An 18,161-nucleotide genomic window follows, 5' to 3' on the forward strand; every position below is an offset into this window, starting at 1 on the left:
AACAACGTAAACGCGCAATTGAGTTTTCATATTTCCTTGTTGACCAAACTAAAGTGAAAAAGACTAAAAAAATAAAAAAAGAAAGTAAAATTCTCACGTGCAGACAAATATATAATGGATACACACATACACCATTTGTGTGTGTGTTCAAAGTTGGACAGCAAATCTTAAATTTAATAGAAAAGTAAAAACTATTACATTTGTGTGTGATCAGAGTCAGACCGACCGCACATATATAACCACATTTACTCTTCATTACATATCTTCTTCATTATCTCTCTCTCTCTCTCTCTCTTCTTTCTCTCTCTAAAACAAACTAAGAAGAAAAGCTTTTAGATTAGATATGCAGTCTTCTAGTATTATTATTGAAGAAAATCTTGACAGCCGTCATGATCGAGGTTTGTTGTATTCTGAGGAAGACATGTGTCAGGATTTTATGAAGCTCAACAAGATTTCTGAAAATGGTGATGACGTCAGAGTTGAGGAATATGCACTTGTTGATGATGTAAGCGACGATGAAGATGATGGTGATGATGATGAGGAGGAGGAGGAGGAGGAGGAAGAATTCTCCTTCTTTTGTGGAGAAGAGAATAGATCGCCGATTGCGGCGGAGGATGCTTTCGCCGGCGGCCGGATCAAGACGGTTTTTCCGTTGTTCAACCGGGATTTGCTGTTCTCCGGCGAGGATTTGAGGTCTCTGCACGAGAGCAGCTTGCCTGCGCGGCCGCCGGTGAAGAAAGTGTTCGTGGAAACGAAAGAGGTTGAGGCTCCGGCGGCGACGTCATCCTCTGCCGGAGATGACGTCATATCGGGGCCGTACTGCGAGTGGACGTCGAACAGGAGGAGGGCGGTGGAGGCGTCGCCGCCGCCGGAGGTGTGCAAGAAGAGCAACTCCACCGGATTCTCCAAGATATGGCGGATCAAGGAATTCGCGGGGAGGTGTAACAGTGACGGAAGGGACGCTTTCGTTTTCCTGAACAACGGCAGCGCGCCGCCGCCTCCGGCGGCGGCGGCGGCGGCGGCGAAAGCTGAGGTGAAGGCCGAGATCAAGACGGAGCAGCAGTCAACGGTGAAAATCATAAGAAAGGTGAAGAAGAGCAAAACGGCGTCGTTGTCGCCACATGAGGTGTACTTGAGGAGTAAAGCGAAGGGGGAGGAGCGGCGGCGGTCCTACCTGCCGTACAGACCGGAGTTGGTCGGTTTTTTCACCAACGTTAACGGCGGATTAACCAAAAATGTGCATCCTTTCTGAGAATTAATTAATTAGTGGTGTACATTTTTTTAGTTTCAATATTTTTTATTTTTTTTATTTTATGCCTTGGGTTTGTATGTGTATATATATATTGTTGATTTATATGCCTATAGAAATCAATTAACCTAAGTTGTAACAGTTAAGTTGTGGAAACAGTATTCAGTTACAACTATAATTCTTGTGTTAACACAGTTATAAACTACTTAAAGCAAATAAATGAACACAAGGAATTAATGTGGTTCAGACACAAATGTGCCCTACATCCACGTGGACCTGCAAACACGATTTCACTAGTTCAGATTTACAGTGTACATTAATAGGACTTATTAAAAACACTAAAGACTCCCTCTTTATGTAATATGCCGTTCTTGTACACAACTCGAACTTCGTGTTTCTTCCAACAGCAGCTCCACCCGCGTGCCTTGAACTTTCTTCAAGCCTGAACTCCCTTCAGAAAACGCGGCTGATCTCCCTTGAGATCTATACAGCAAATCTGTATATGTTGGCACAGTGCAACGATGGCACAGTCCTGCTCCGCAGAACGCCTTGGCAAAACTTCGATGCTATGAAGAGGTTTTTCTCCCAAATAATGCCCACGGTTCTTGTATGTCTTGGAGGCTTATATAGCCACGAAAATAAGCCCTAAGACCTAACTTGAACCCCAAGAAATCTATTTAACTAGGTAATAGAATCCTAGTTGATTTCTACTTCTATTCTAGATAAGTACAAAAGATACCTAACTAGAATAAAATACATGGAAATAAATCTAAGTCCTAATAGAAGTATTATGAGAATAGGACTCTAATAAATTCCAAAATAAATATGGAAAACAAATCTTTGCCAATCTTTTAATTCCAAAACTTGGCGGATTTCCTCGATCTTCAATAGCCGGAAATATGGCGCCAACAATCTCCCCCTTTGGCATAGATTGGTCAGAATCCATATTTAACAATAACTCCCCCTGCATATGAGATTTTCTCTTTTTGCAGAAATGATTAACTCCCCCTGCATCACATACTGTTAGTACAATAGAAGTTGTAACAGAGAAATTTCCTGCAACACAAAGTTATCCAAAACAAGCCCAAGGCACAAAATAAAGATAACCAAGATGATATCCAAAAAGCAGGAAAGTAATCATAACTATATCAGTCCTAAATAAGACATAAATTTAAGCAATTCAAAACGGACAACAAAAAAGTTTTTTAAGGAAACTTCCCTTAATAATCATAGTCGGTGAGAATTGCTGGACGCTTTGCCTTGCGGTTGTGGACTGCTGCTTCATCATTGAAGTTTTTGCTGGGACATCCGGAGTTGTATCTGGAGTTGTTGCTACTCCCCCTTTCTGACCAGACTGTGCCAAAGTCTTAAGAAGCTAGTCCTGAATAGACGAAAATCCCTGAGCAAGCTGAGCCTGGATAGACTCCTAAAAACGAGTGAGCTCATCTGTGGTGACCACGTCAACTGGCGGCGGAATAGAAGCAGAGACAATGGGATCCTTTTTCGCCCGAGAGGCCGTCTGAACAACAGAAGGATCGATAGAAGGCAGATCAGCAAAATATTCAGAAAGGACCTTACCATGGATAGTGATTGGACGGCCAGGAGGATCCAACCGAGTGGCATTGTGGTTAGTGGAAAACCAGTTGGAAATGCCTATCTTGAACAGGACCGAATACAGTTGAGCCAGCTTGGAGGCATGAGAAGCAAATTTCGGACCAGGCCGTTTTTTAACACTTTGGCAGTGAGAACAAAGGCCAGAGTCTCCATAGAAACAGAAGGTTTGGAAGTAACCCCGTTTGGACACTTATAAAAGTCATTGATCAAAGCAGGAATTACAGATGTAACCCTCACGTGAAGTTTTGTAAAATTCTCATTGATACAACCAATTTTAGGAGCAACCAGATGTCATGGGCCCAGAAGCATTAAGTAAACTCTTCTTCGCCTTGAGAGCAACTAAGAAATGTTGTGACAGTGAGTGATAGGTCGACGAGGGAGAAGACAGACACTCCAACTTTTTGTGCGAGAGTTAGCAAGAGCTCCGTTTTGAGCATAGATGTACTCCCCAATGTTGATAAAAACAGCATGAGTGACGCTTCAGGGAAACTCAGCATACAGTGATCACAACGGCTTTGGTGTACTTGACACAAAGGACTAAACAGTGATTTGATTGTTACACCGGTAAAAATCTTTATTCAATTCAGGAGCCACATTGAAAAATTTCCCTTCGCATGTAACCGCGAGTCCCATCCACGGAGAATCAACAGAGAGTTAGGACTCTGGTGAAGATTCTGATGACTCAGATCTAGTTGGATGTACAACAGTAAATGCACCATAAGTCTGCTCTGAAAGAGATTGGTGGCCACTCGAAGCGTATGACTCATCCTCAAGACCATAATTGCTCTCAAACTTCCTTTGAGGCCGGCAAAGCTGTACATGGGCGCTGAAAGTAGCTTCTTCAATTGCGACATGGTCTTCACCACAAACATCTTATGCCTTAGACATGGAAGGATCACTTTCAACCAGAATATTGTCCAGCGGATCAGAGACAACACCTTATTTGGAGCTTGGGGCTGGTGACTGCACATGTGTGAGTATGGGCTCCGGAATTGTGGCCATGAGAGAAATGGGAACTACAGAGACCACTGTTGTCATCACAGACCTTGACGTTTTTCCAGACTTCTTGTCGGATGGCGATGCACAGTTGTTTGTGCTTCCTCATTTCAGACTCCTCGACTGATTTGTCTCTTTCCATAGTAAATCTGTGGAGCACAGAGAAGAGAAGAGACGAGTAGCTTTTAAAAAACATAGAGAGATATTGGAGAGAGAGATCGAGTATAAGAAATTTTGAGAAATCCTAGAGTCCCAAAAGATAGGATCAAACATCATGATGAAACAGAAGTATATTCCCAAACGCTTCTTCAGAGATTCAAACAGATCACGTATCAGGACAGCCATGTGTCAACAGTCAGCCAGTGGCCACAATAAACTCAGAAACCCTAGAAGGGGCAGATATTTAAAGCACAGAGATCGAGAAAAGAGGCAGAAAAAGAGAGGACTCTTCAAATACCGAATATTTTGAAATCAGAAGAAGATCCCACAAAATCCGTGACCAATAACAAACAAGATATTCTCCACACGAAACATCAAAAAATAAAGAAGGCAGATGACATGGTTATAGCCACGTGGCCAGAGACAACTAGTAGCCAAAAAATTCACAAAGCCCAAAAAAAAAAAAATTAAAAGAAATTTTAAAAAAAAAAAATCTTTTAAGGAAAAGAAAATCAAGAAGATCACATACAAGATTAAAAGTTGAGGGCTTGGTTTTCATGAATTAATTAGATAATCTTAAAGAGAATCACAATAGAAGGCCACCAAGCAAGCTCTTGGATGCACGATATAACTATAACCCCATAACCATACTCAAGAAATCATAATTTAGGTAATTTTTAAGGGTTATGAATGCGTATGCGATTAGCACAGCAATTCGATCGTGGACTTCAAGGAGAATTTCCTAATATATGCTTGAATATCATCCCAACTTTTCTTCTCCCTCTTTTTTTTTTTTTTTTTTTTTTTTTTTTTTTTTGAATTCGGACTATTTTCTTCTCTCTCCCTTTTTTTTGTTTTTTTTTTTTTTTTTTTTTTTTTTTTTTTTTTTTTTTAAATCAAACTATTTTTCTTCTCCTCTTTTTTTTGTTGATATGATGTTCAAGCAAACATTAGGAGGGCAACCTCCCTAAGAATCCACATAGCTTTTAAATAGAAGTCAGAGATGCATATGCGGTAACATAATTCTCCCAATAGAGGTATGATCTTTGAGATGAATGAGGTCATAGACATTGATCACTCCCGATAGAGGGGGCAGCACACTTCTATCATGGCTAACTGTGGAAACAAAAATTAATTCACAAAAACTAACACACAAACAATTAGTCAAAATGAACCTCCCATCATTCCTATTCCAAAAACAATGATGTCACATTTAGGTGACACATATAATGTCCGATTAAAAAATTCAAGTGCAATCCGGACACAAATATTAATTGCACTATCATAGAAAATTCAGTTTTGCACATGGCAAATTCCAAGCGCTTTACGCAAGGAATCAAACCTAAGGAAGTCGAGGGGCTTTGTGAAAATATCAGCTAATTGATTGTCTGTGGACACATAATCTATAGTCACACGTTTCTGCTCAACTAATTGTCTGATGAAATGAAGACGAATATCTATATGTTTTGTCCTAGAATGTTGAGCATGATTTTTTGAAATATTTATGGCACTCTCATTATCACAAAGAACATGCAACTCTTTTTCACGAAAGCCATAGTTATTTAACATATGTTGCATCCAAAAGAGTTGAGTGCAACAGCTACCTACAGCTATGTATTCACACGCAGCATTAGATAAGGAAATGGAATTTTGTTTCTTACTGTACCAAGATACCAAATTGTTACCCATGTAGAAACAACCTCCTGTGATGTTTTTTCCGTCATCCACATCTCCTGTCCAGTCAGCATCACTGTTCCCTGCAAGACAATTGTTAGTATCTTTTGAATACCATTTTCTCAATTCGGGTGTTCCACTAACATATCGGATAATGCGCTTTACAGCACTCAAATGACTCTCTTTAGGGCTTGCTTGGTACCTAGCACAAATACCTACACTGAAACGAATATCATATCTGTTAGCAGAAAGATAAAACAAACTTCCTATCAAGCTCCTGTATAGTGTGGAATCATCGTCTGTGCCATCACAATCTCGTCCCAACTTCTCAATTGAGGTCATTGGTGTTGTTAAAGGCTTTGCCTTTTGCAACCCAAATTTACTTACCACGTTCTTGCCATATTTGCTCTGTGAGATAAATACCTCATCCTCTAGTTGCTTTACCTTGTCATTGCTCAGAACCAGTTCCCACATGTCATTTCGAGAAAACTGCTCAAGTTCCTCAAGCTTGGCTAACACCCAAAATTCATCAAGAATTGCTTCTTTGATGTTTTTTGGTTCTACAGTGGAAGTGAAATAGACATACCTGACCATTTCCTGGTAGTCAACCTTCGGCTTATTGCAAGTTTTCATACCTTCTTTACCAGTGGTAACGTCTTCAGTTGTGACATCAGATGTCGGCACTGATACTTCTGTGATTTTGTCTTCTGGTATTTCTCTTCCAATGCTCTCAGTTTGCTTCCCCATTAGAAAGTCGCCATATAAATCTGGTGTATTGGAGTTTAGTTGGGGAACACTTTTCACACAACCTGCATTGATATTTCGTGTTAGATCCTGAAAATTCAAATTCCCCAGTCGATGACAACACATATCTGTGATATCAGAGGTGGTGAGGGGACACTGTTCAACTTGGTCAGTTTGATCAATTTTATAACAATTATCAGAGGATCTATAACCAGATAGAACACACCTGTTGTTTTGATCAAACACTTCACACTTACGCTTGGTGAATAACACTGAGTCGTATAGATCACATAGCTGACTTACGCTGAGTAGGTTTGATTTCAAACCCTCTACATACAGAACGTTGTCAAGGTTAGGTAATCCTCCAACATCCAAGTTACCTTCTCCTTTCACAAAGGCCTTGTTTCCATCACCAAGAGTAACTTGTCCACCAGACACATTATGCAGGTTTTTTAAGTAATTAGGTACACCTGTCATATGCTTGGAGCAACCACTATCAAAATACCAGGAGTTAGTAGTACATGCTTTTAAAGAAAGAATAGCAGGAAAGCAGTTTGCATTATACTTATTCATCCATTTATTATCAGAGTATCTTTGGGAATTGTGATCCCATGCAGCGGAATTGGATGATTGATATGCTAAACTCTTATTTATCAATTTCCATCTTTTAAAGCATTTTGGCCTAACATGTCCTACTTTGTGACAGAAATGACAAGTTGGCACAAATATTTTTATATAAGACTGTGAGGCAACATGTTGTGGAGGAGGTTTGACAGTATTATTCACAAAATTAATTTTTCGAGTTGGATTTGGTTTACCATCGAACTTACTCCCAATATAGCCAAGACCAAGTTTATCAGGATTTGAGGGATGAGCATTTAAAATTTCATCTAACCTGTTTGAAGGAAAAATCGTAGTGCGATTTAGCTTACTGGTTGATGCCTCTAATGCTGTTGCAACAGGGGCGTTGCCACACTTCAGGTTGAGGCATGGTTCAGCATTTATCTTTGGAGCAGGATTTTTCTTGATCTCCCTTGCTTTATTGCAATCGTTGTTTCGCAAATGTCTCAGCAATTCTTTTAGATTGTCAATATCCTTCAAAGCAAAATCCTGTTTTACCTCTAGTACCTCATTTTCCAATTCTAGCTCATCGATTCTGGCCTTGAGATTGACTTTAATTGCTTCATTCTCCTCTTCCAGTTCCTTCACTTTCTCCTTCAAACACCTGTTTTCATCACCAACCTCATGACATTGCTTTAGAAGATCATTCAGTTGCTGTTGAATCTTCTCAATGGAGCATTCTTCATCATCTTCTGAATCTTCTTCTCCTGTGGGCAAAAAAACAGTGTTTAAATTTCTATGATTCTCGAGATTACGAGTAGCATACCTGAGGTGTGGTGGCTCAGTGCATGTGACATCACCCTGTGTCACTTTAGTGATCCTATGGTGTGACGGCTCAGTGCATATGACATCATCTTGTGTCACGCCAGTAACCCTGCATGTACCACAGAAGTCAATACTTGTTTCAGCATCACTTGCTTCACTGTCATCATGAGATTCAGAGTTATCATCACTCCAGGTTGTGGCAAGTGATTTTCCTTGCTTCTTCTGAGTGTTTGCACATTCAGATTGAATATGACCATAGCCACGACATTCTCTACATCGAATCCCCTTCCTAACTTCTCGCTTGTTTGTAGGACTTCTGGGATGTCCATTCATTTTCACGAGTTCTCCGAAGTTTTTGGCTATTAGAGACATGGATTTTGTTAGCTTGACTTCGAGTGCTGTCATGGGAGCTGAGGGCACGGATGGTGTCACAACAGACACAGTTTGTAAAGCGATTTTTCTCTCTTTATCCATTCTAGTAATGTTCAGCTTGTTTTCAAAGGTCTGTAGATTTCCGATCAGATCTTCAAGCCGCAATGAGTCCACATCACTTGCTTCTTCTATAGCAGTGACCTTATATGCGAACCGGTCTGGCATAGATCTCAGCACTTTACGAACAAGTTTTACTTCAGGGTAAGTTTCACCGAGGCCATGGGCTTCATTTGCGATGTCGCATAATTTGGAGTTGAAATCGCTCACGGTTTCAGTTTCCTCCATCCGAAGATCCTCAAAACGAGTAGCAAGCATCTGAAGTTTTGATAGTCTAACAGAGGTAGTCCCCTCATAGGCTGTTTGAAGTTTTTCCCATGCTTCCTTGGCACACTCACATGCTGAGATGATTTTGAATTGATTGATATCAATTCCATTGAATATGGCATTCAATGCTTTGGAATTCATATTTGCGGCAATCTGTTCAGTTTTGCTCCAGTCTTTTTCATGTTTCTCAGTTTGAATTCCTTTTTCATCTGTGGCAACAGGTCGTTTCCAGCCAGTCAGAACTGTGCGCCATGCATCTTCATCCATTGACTTGATGAACATCTTCATCTTGGTCTTCCAATAAGAGTAATTGGTTCCAGTAAGCAGTGGTGGGCGAGTCGTGGAACCGCCTGCCATATGAGCATTCATAGTACCTATGGAGGAAAATGGCAAATAAATCAAATTCCCAAAATCACACACTATGTTTATCTAGTGAGAGGCTCTTGATGCCAATTGTTGATTTATATGCCTATAGAAATCAATTAACCTAAGTTGTAACAGTTAAGTTGTGGAAACAGTATTCAGTTACAACTATAATTCTTGTGTTAACACAGTTATAAACTACTTAAAGCAAATAAATGAACACAAGGAATTAATGTGGTTCAGACACAAATGTGCCCTACATCCACGTGGACCTGCAAACACGATTTCACTAGTTCAGATTTACAGTGTACATTAATAGGACTTATTAAAAACACTAAAGACTCCCTCTTTATGTAATATGCCGTTCTTGTACACAACTCGAACTTCGTGTTTCTTCCAACAGCAGCTCCACCCGCGTGCCTTGAACTTTCTTCAAGCCTGAACTCCCTTCAGAAAACGCGGCTGATCTCCCTTGAGATCTATACAGCAAATCTGTATATGTTGGCACAGTGCAACGATGGCACAGTCCTGCTCCGCAGAACGCCTTGGCAAAACTTCGATGCTATGAAGAGGTTTTTCTCCCAAATAATGCCCACGGTTCTTGTATGTCTTGGAGGCTTATATAGCCACGAAAATAAGCCCTAAGACCTAACTTGAACCCCAAGAAATCTATTTAACTAGGTAATAGAATCCTAGTTGATTTCTACTTCTATTCTAGATAAGTACAAAAGATACCTAACTAGAATAAAATACATGGAAATAAATCTAAGTCCTAATAGAAGTATTATGAGAATAGGACTCTAATAAATTCCAAAATAAATATGGAAAACAAATCTTTGCCAATCTTTTAATTCCAAAACTTGGCGGATTTCCTCGATCTTCAATAGCCGGAAATATGGCGCCAACATATATATTGCAAATAAATTGGTTTCTATTATTATATGAGGTGAAAATTATATATAAAGAGAGGTGATAAAAGAAATTAGTTTTGGTTGTATATTTGTATGTTATATATGCATATAATAATTAATATATCAGTATCTGTGTTGTTTTTAATTTGTACCTCTATTTATGAAAAATTATTTGTCTATAATTGCTGCTTAACTATAATAATTACAAATACTACTGAATTTGGTATGTGATGTCATTGTTGGAGAAAATATATTGGGATTTGGAGTGTCAGACATATTGAATGACGTGTCAGGTCAGGAAGCGGTAGGTAATTTTAGTTTTCTAGAAGTGAAATGTCAAAGGCGGTTTAATGTTGACCTCTGTTTTAATATACACAGAATTATTATTATTATTATTATTATTATTATGAAACAGAGCAAATAATATGTTCAAGATCAGAATACTTTGAACAAATTTTTGTAATTCAATTTGTTTAGAATGTAGTTAGGTTTTCACTAAAAATAGTATTTATTTTTCTACATTTGTAATTGATTTTCATATATCCCCATCCTTGTACAAGAAATAAATATATTTATTAAATTAAAGATTTAAAGTATATACAAGAAAAGTTCATTGAACAAAAATTGATGAGGGTGGTGACCTCTTACCCACCTTTCTCATCAATTTCCAACAACTCTATTTTAATATTTCTCAATTCCTATCTCTTCTTTCACATATAACAATTCTTGTTGGCCATTAATTATATATATATATATATATATATATATATATATATATATACTGATTTATTTATTCCTTAGTAGCTTCTAGAAACTAAGAAAACCTTAATTTGATACACGTAGATTCCTGCCATGTTCTAATTAAACTTGTCCAAAATTATTCTGCATGCAGACTTTGTTCCAGCACAACCTGCGTATACGAGGTTTTCATATTATGACTATCTTTTCATTTTTTTAAGTATTATTATAATGATATAAAAGAAATGAACATAGGTAAAAATATTGAAACCATTAATATGGTAGTGCCTCAAAAGGGATGACTACAAATAACAAAAGAAAAATGATATAATAGGAGATAAATCAAGAAACGAATTGAATTAATAAAGACAGCTTTTTTAACGACTTTTTATGAGTTTATTTTAAAGAACCCTTGGCTTTTTGGTGATCCCTACGTAGAGAGAGAATCATCTTTCATACAGGAGTAGAACACCTTACGAGGTTTCTTCCGTTGCTTTTTTGTCGGCGGCGGCGGCGACGGCTGCTGGGGTTTTTGTTCTTCCTTTGTAGGTGGCGGTGGCGAGAGTTTAGTAACAGGTCCCTTTGATTCATGTTTCCCATTTGTTGGCGGCGGTGCAGGTTTAGCATCTGGATTTGGTTTCACTCCGCCCTTTGTCGGCGGCGGCGCAGGTTTAACTTCTGTTTTGGGTTTCGGTTTCGGATTTCCCTTCGCCGGCGATGGACTTTTGCCGATCTTGGGTTGCTGGGTTCTTTGTACTGTAGGTGGTAGGGCAACCTTTGATGGTGGTGGTGATGAACTTTTGCCGATCTTAGGTTGTTGGGGTTTTTGCTTTGTCGGAGGTGGCGCCGCCTTTGTCGGCGGTGGAGTTTTGCTACTCTTGGGTAGTTGGGATCTTGATACTGTGGGAGGTAGGGCAGCCTTTGCCGGCGGTTCACTTTTGCCGATCTTCAGTTGTTGGGGTTTTGCCTTTGTAGGAGGTGGCGCAACCTTTGCCGGTGGTTCACTTTTGACGATCTTCGGTTGTTGGGGGTTTTGCTTTGTTTGAGGTGGCGGAGCCTTGGATTTTGGCTTTGAAGGAGGTGGTGCCGGATTTGTCGGCGGTGGGCTTTTGCTAATCTTGGGTTGTTGGGTTTTGTGCTCGGTAGGAGGTGGAGCAGCCTTTGCTGGCGGTGGACTTTTACCGATCTTGGGTTGTTGGGATTTTGCCTTTGTAGAAGGTGGCGCAGCCTTTGTTGGCGGTGCACTTTTGCCGATCTTGGGTTGCGTTGTTGGAGGTGGAGCCGCCTTTTTTGGTGGTGCACTTTTGCCAATCTTGGGAGAATTTTGCCTCTTAGGAGGTGGAGCCACCTTTGTCGCCGATGGACTATTACCAATCTTGGGATTTTGAGTCTTTGTAGGAGGTGGCGTCGCCATTTTCGGTGGTGCACTTTTGCCAATCTTAGGAGCATTATGCTTTGTAGGAGGTGGCGCCACCTTTGTCGCCGGTGGACTTTTGCCAATCTTGGGTTTTGGGGTTTTTGTAGGAGGTGGTGCCGTCGTTTTTGGTGGTGCACTTTTACCAATCTTGGGAGATTTTTGCTTTGTAGGAGGTGGAGCCACCTTTGTCGCCGGTGGACTATTACCAATCTTGGGTTTTTGAGTCTTTGTAGGAGGTGGCGCAGCCTTTTTTGGTGGTGCACTTTTGTCAATCTTGGGAGAATTATGCTTTGTAGGAGCTGGCGCCGCCTTTGTCGCCAGTGGACTATTACCAGTCTTGGGTTTTTGAGTCTTTGTAGGAGGTGGCGCCGCCGTTTTTGGTGGTGCACTTTTACCACTCTTGGCTGAATTTTGCTTTGTAGGAGGTGGAGCCACCTTTGTCGCCGGTGGACTATTACCAATCTTGGGTTTTTGAGTCTTTGTAGGTGATGGAGCCGTCTTCTTTGGCGGTGCACTTTTGCCAATCTTAGGAGAATTTTGCTTTGTAGGAGGTGGCGCCACCTTTGTCGGCGGTGGAGTATTACCTATCTTGGGTTTTTGAGACTTTGTAGGAGGTGGCGATGCCTTTGTCACCACTGGACTATTTCCAATCTTGGGTTTGTGAGACTTTGTAGGAGGTGGAGACGCCTTTGTCACCAGTGGACTATCTCCAATCTTGGGTTTCTGTGACTTTGTAGGAGGTGGCGTTGCCTTTGTCACCACTGGACTATCTCCAATCTTGGGTTTTTGAGACTTTGTAGGAGGTGACGACGCCTTTGTCACCACTGGACTATCTCCAATCTTGGGTTTTTGAGACTTTGTAGGAGGTGGCGACGCCTTTGTCACCACTGGACTATCTCCAATCTTGGGTTTTTGAGACTTTGTAGGAGGTGGCGACGCCTTTGTCACCACTGGACTATCCCCAATCTTGGGTTTTTGGGACTTTGTAGGAGGTGGCGACGCCTTTGTCACCACTGGACTATCTCCAATCTTGGGTTTTTGAGACTTTGTAGGAGGTGGCGACGCCTTTGTCACCACTGGACTATCTCCAATCTTGGGTTTTTGAGACTTTGTAGGAGGTGGCGATGCCTTTGTCACCACTGGACTATCCCCAATCTTGGGTCTTTGGGACTTTGTAGGAGGTGGCGACGCCTTTGTCACCACTGGACTATCGCCAATCTTGGGTTTTTGAGACTTTGTAGGAGGTGGCGACGCCTTTGTCACCACTGGACTATCTCCAATCTTGGGTTTTTGAGACTTTGTAGGAGGTGGCGACGCCTTTGTCACCACTGGACTATCTCCAATCTTGGGTTTTTGAGACTTTGTAGGAGGTGGCGATGCCTTTGTCACCACTGGACTATCTCCAATCTTGGGTTTTTGAGACTTTGTAGGAGGTGGCGACGCCTTTGTCACCACTGGACTGTCCCCAATCTTGGGTTTTTTGGACTTTATAGGAGGTGGCGATGCCTTTGTAGGAATATCTCCAATCTTGGGTTTTTGAGACTTTGTAGGAGGTGGCGTCGCCTTTGTCACCACTGGACTATCTCCAATCTTGGGTTTTTGAGACTTTGTAGGAGGTGGTGCCTCCTTTGCTGCCGGTGGATTTTTTCCAATCTTGGGTTGCTGCGGTTTTTGCTTTGTAGGAGGTAACGCAGCTTTTGTCGGCGGTGGACTATTCCCAATCTTTGGTTGCTCGGGTTTTTGCTTAGCCGGAAGTGGTGCACCTTTTGTCGCCGGTGAACTTTTGCTAATTTTCGGTTGTTGGGATTTTTGTGTTGTAGGAGGTGGTGCTACCTTTACTGGCGGTGGACTTTTGCCAATCTTCGGTTGCTGAGGTTTTTGCTTTGTAGGAGGTTGTGCGCCTTTTGTCTGCGGTGGACTTTTGCCAATCTTCGGTTGATCGGATTTTTCCTTTGTAGGAGGCGACGCGGCCTTTGACGGAGATGGACTTTTCCCATTCTTGGATTTCTCCGATGTTTGCTTTGTTGGTGGTGGCGCAGCCTTCGCCTTCGCTGGCGGAGGGGCATCTATTCCACTCTTTGGTTGCTTTGTAGGAGGTAGCGCAACCTTTGCAGGCGGTTGACTTTTGCCAATCTTCGGTTGCCGAGATTTTTGATTTGTAGGAGGTGGCGCAGCCTTTTCCTTCATCGGCGGAGGTGCACTTTTCCCAATCTTTGGTTGGTGGGAATTTTGCTTCGTCGGCGGTGGTGCAAGTTTATCCTCTTTATCGGGCTTCTGGTGCTCCTTGTCTTCCTCCACCGGAGGCGGTGCAACGCCGTGTTTCTCATCAGGATCATCAACTACGCCGCCACCACCATCATTACCGCAAGAATCGCCACCACATTTCCCCTCCGCCCCCTCATCCGGAACATCCCCGCCGCAGGAACGACCATTTTCTTCATAATCTCGTAAAGCATCTTCCTTGGTCGGCTCCAACGCGAAATCTCTATACTTGCCATGATTCATCTTCAACTGCAAAACCCCATCATCCAAAACCCTCCATCTACACGCCTTCTTGCATCTCCTCCACGGCACGAAATACCCATGCGCGCCGCCATTAACCTTGTCCCGGATATGGATATGACATATCACGAGCAAATCCTCGGCGACCGTTTTCTCGGACAAAGTCCAAGAATACTTCTCGCCCGAATTCAACGTTCGTCTGAAATCTTCCGTTCCCTCCGTGCAATGCACGGCTAATTCGTCTCGGGCCTTATTGTTGATCACAATCTTGTTTGCCCTTCTCTTTTTGCTTGAACTTGCATTTGAACATGTGATCCCAAAACAAAGCACAAATAGAACAAAACAAATACAGACAAGAGTTTTCATTTCTTATCTAATTTGTATAATTGCTAATAAAATTGTTACATGTCCTGATTTGATTGATGACTTGGTTTATGAATGTGTGGTATTTAAATGTTTGATTTATGATTTAATTCTACTAATTTAAGACACTAAATCTGTAACACCCCATTTGAATTAATGCCTAACTGCAGTTATATGTGCAAAAGTAAATTGAATAAAGCTTACAGTTACTAATTCAACAGTTTTTAATTTACTCTCTCCTTTTTTATTATTTCAAAAAATAAAAATGAATAAAATAAAAATAAAAATAAATAAATGCAAGCTAGGGGTTTTAAATTTTCATAATAATTAATAATTGCAGCAGAAACACTAACATTTCTTTAACTGCTAGGGTTTACATAATAAGATTGGCATCACACACACAAACCAACAAAACAGACAAAGTAAAACTTACATAAAAACTTAACTTAATAATTTAAGGTAAGACATCATCAGCTAGGAGATCGATGCTGCCATTTTTGTCGGAAAATTAAAACGCGGTTGCTTCGGTTGTTTATTATTTATTTATTAATTGTTTTCAAGCAGCAGAAGGGGCAGGAATGTAGGATACAGCTGGCTCCGGCATGGAGGCCATTATCGATGGCTTAGAGAAAGCTTCGTCGGGCTTGTAATCGAGCGACTCGTCATCGTAAACATCCCACCATTTCTTGACAAGCATTTTGATGTCTTCTCTGTCCATGTTGGCTTCTTCTCCGGTGTACCTCCACGGCTTTGATCCCTGCATGCATGTACACGAGATTCATTAATTAATTAATAAATAAAAACTATTATATATATTACTAATTAATAAATATATATATATGTTTTATTATATGTATATGTAATTAATGGAAGTTTTGTGAAATGATTAATGTATATATTATACTTACAGCAGCACAGTAGTGAACAACTTTAACTTTGTCGAGCTCGACGTTCTCGGGGTGGCGCCACAGCATTGCGAGGACGAGGTTGTAAACAAGGGGAATCGGTTTGTAGGTTTTTTCGAAGAACATGTTCAAGAAATCCTGTGTTCATTTAATTTCAATTAATATCAAGAAATTAATTAATTGAAGATAATTAATTATATTGTCATGCAAAATTGTAGCCAGAAAAATTACATGACTAGGGGTGGGGAATAATTACATACACCAATAGAAGCACTTTCGAAAATATTGCGATTTTATTTTTTCTAATTTCTAAAAAAATAAAAACACCAAAATTATTCGAAATCGAAAACTATCGAATTGGGACAGTATGAAATATGTAGTAATATAACATCGACATATGATGATCCATATTAATATTATAAATGTTTTTTTCTTAAATAAAAAAAATTAGTAATTTTTTGGAATTATTTTCCATAATCTTGGAAAATCTAATCATTTTTTTAACAAAAGCACAGAAAAATGGAAATTTTGGAAAAAAAGAAAAAGAAAAAAGAATATTCCCTTTTTTTTTAAATCAGGATTAAGAAATTAATTACCTGCTCAGCAAATGGTGTAGGTGGAGTAATTTGCAGAGTTTCAAGAAGAGCTTCATAAGTAGTCTTGTTAGGCTCATACACAAACATGCCGGCGTTGAAGTACAACGGAGGTGGTGGGCCCATCTCCGTAGGCCACGTCACCTTATTAGGGCACTGCTGGCAATATCCAACCGAAAACTGACGCGAGTGGCTCCACGTTTTCTCACAGAAGCAATCCATTACAGCGTAAAAGTAACCGTCAGGCGCGTCGAGAAGATGGTCAATGTTTTCATAAACCTGAATATCTGCGTCCAGGTACACCATCTTACTGTACTCCAAGAACTGCACTTACGTAAAAAAATTTAATTAATAATTAAAAAAAAATTACTTATCTATGTTTGTGAATATTATTATATATATATATATACACTAGTATGAAAAAATAATTAATTTAATACGTAATAATAACAATTGTAATAAAAAAAATACATTATACTATAATAACAAAATTTACTAGTGATATTTTAAATTACAGTAACAAAATCAAACTTTCATACAAATATGATAATATGAAATTGATTGTAAAATATTTTATAAACTCAATTTGTTTAATATGAAATTGATCGTAAAAATAAATGACGAATCAATTAGTAAAGGAAAAATTAATAATAATAAAATCCACATTAAAAAAAGTTAGTAGAGGAAAAAAATAGATTTTAAAGATTGCATTAAAAGAAAAACTGAATAATAAAGAAAGAGGCAAATTGTTGCTGAGATAAGAAATTAAAAAATAAAGAAAAAATATAATTACAAATTTAGTAGGTAGAGAAAAAAAAATTACAAAAATTTCCTTAGGATTTTTAGGGTTTCACTATCGTTTCTTTCTTTTATATATAAGATTAGGCTAATTAATTATTCTATTACTTACGTTCCAGATACGGAGTTTGGAGTAGTTGATGACGTAGTAAGCCATGGCGAACTGAATCTGGTTTGCCGGCGGGTATATCGGCTCGATCTCCTTCACAATGCATCCCTGTGATCGGAGAAGCTCACGGTGGTCCTCCGGCACGTCCGGCAATATCGCCACCACTAGCGGGTAAGCGCTTTTGACTTTCCTCAAACCCTTGGCCAAACCCACCACTCCTTTCACGTAGTCACCGTTTCCAGCCAAGAACGTCACGTAAGCTCTGTCGACGGCCGTGATTTTTCCGGCGCCGGAGATTACGTCGGTCTTTTTTACTTGAGGTGCCATTTTTAGAGAGAGAAAGGGGAGAGAGTAAAACTAGGAAGCTACTATATAATTTTTGTTTCTGAGCTTCAATAGCACGAATTGAGCAGTTTAAATAGGAGTGAAATGAAATGTTAATGCATGTGAAATGCACTCCAAATGAAATTCAAATCAAGAATGAAGATGATTTGGTACTTAATTTCACCGTTGATGCTGCCTTGTCACTAGAGGCAATGGCTTGGATTCAATAGGATGGGGATATATTCAATTTGGGTTGATATTGATACTATTTGAATATACTATTTCTACTTTATTCTTTCTTTATTTAATTATTTATTTATTTATTTGGTTTCTTTTTCTTTTTAATTTTAAATTATTTGATGGAAAATAAAAGCAAGTGAAATTTGAGGGGATGAACTATATATGAAGTGGGAGTCGTTATCTTTTGGAATATGTTAGAATATAAAAATAAGGTTGGGGTGGCAAAAAAGGATCAAAAGTGCTAATTGAAATAGTCAAACAAAACGTAGACATTTCAAATTAAAATTAGCTTCTTTTTTTTTTAATTTTTAATTTTTTTT

At 39.7% G+C, this 18,161-nt stretch overlaps 4 protein-coding genes across 4 annotated transcripts; 1 reads left to right on the forward strand and 3 right to left on the reverse strand.

The window, feature by feature from the left end:
- The first annotated feature begins 145 nt into the window (after nt 1-145).
- Nucleotides 146-9,938, forward strand: LOC105974628 (uncharacterized). The gene is made up of 2 exons (XM_012999744.2): nt 146-1,338; nt 9,848-9,938. Exon 1 carries the CDS (start codon nt 344-346, stop codon nt 1,250-1,252), a length of 909 nt encoding a protein of 302 aa, XP_012855198.2. The 5' UTR covers nt 146-343; the 3' UTR covers nt 1,253-1,338; nt 9,848-9,938.
- LOC105974943 (uncharacterized) lies at nt 5,016-8,866 on the reverse strand. Its single transcript, XM_088818292.1, has 2 exons — nt 5,704-8,866; nt 5,016-5,134 (listed from the first exon to the last, which is right to left on the reverse strand). Exons 1-2 carry the CDS (start codon nt 8,864-8,866, stop codon nt 5,016-5,018), a joined length of 3,282 nt encoding a protein of 1,093 aa, XP_088674418.1.
- Nucleotides 9,939-10,842: 904 nt separating the features above from the next.
- On the reverse strand, nt 10,843-15,085 carry LOC105974726 (uncharacterized). Its single transcript, XM_012999866.2, has 2 exons — nt 11,929-15,085; nt 10,843-11,865 (listed from the first exon to the last, which is right to left on the reverse strand). Exons 1-2 carry the CDS (start codon nt 14,873-14,875, stop codon nt 11,021-11,023), a joined length of 3,792 nt encoding a protein of 1,263 aa, XP_012855320.2. The 5' UTR covers nt 14,876-15,085; the 3' UTR covers nt 10,843-11,020.
- A 95-nt stretch (nt 15,086-15,180) lies between these two features.
- Nucleotides 15,181-17,728, reverse strand: LOC105974727 (galactinol synthase 1). The gene is made up of 4 exons (XM_012999870.2): nt 17,281-17,728; nt 16,374-16,694; nt 15,781-15,915; nt 15,181-15,629 (listed from the first exon to the last, which is right to left on the reverse strand). Exons 1-4 carry the CDS (start codon nt 17,602-17,604, stop codon nt 15,429-15,431), a joined length of 981 nt encoding a protein of 326 aa, XP_012855324.2. The 5' UTR covers nt 17,605-17,728; the 3' UTR covers nt 15,181-15,428.
- Nucleotides 17,729-18,161: the final 433 nt, after the last annotated feature.

Source organism: Erythranthe guttata, chromosome 5 (genome assembly GCF_056151865.1).
Source record: "Erythranthe guttata isolate IM_541 chromosome 5, IM_541, whole genome shotgun sequence".
NCBI lineage: Eukaryota > Viridiplantae > Streptophyta > Magnoliopsida > Lamiales > Phrymaceae > Erythranthe > Erythranthe guttata.

Coding starts and splice junctions, on each gene's coding strand:
- LOC105974727 (XM_012999870.2), bottom strand. CDS start 17,604: ATGGCACCTCAAGTAAAAAAGACCGACGTAATCTCCGGCGCCGGAAAA. Junction 15,916..16,373: donor CTACACCATTTGCTGAGCAG/GTAATTAATTTC, acceptor AAATGAACACAG/GATTTCTTGAACATGTTCTT. Junction 15,630..15,780: donor TTGTTCACTACTGTGCTGCT/GTAAGTATAATA, acceptor ACATGCATGCAG/GGATCAAAGCCGTGGAGGTA.
- LOC105974726 (XM_012999866.2), bottom strand. CDS start 14,875: ATGAAAACTCTTGTCTGTATTTGTTTTGTTCTATTTGTGCTTTGTTTT. Junction 11,866..11,928: donor GGCGACAAAGGTGGCTCCAC/CTCCTAAGAGGC, acceptor AGGCGGCTCCAC/CTCCAACAACGCAACCCAAG.
- LOC105974943 (XM_088818292.1), bottom strand. CDS start 8,866: ATGAAGATGTTCATCAAGTCAATGGATGAAGATGCATGGCGCACAGTT. Junction 5,135..5,703: donor AGGAGGTTGTTTCTACATGG/GTAACAATTTGG, acceptor TTGTTTCCACAG/TTAGCCATGATAGAAGTGTG.
- LOC105974628 (XM_012999744.2), top strand. CDS start 344: ATGCAGTCTTCTAGTATTATTATTGAAGAAAATCTTGACAGCCGTCAT.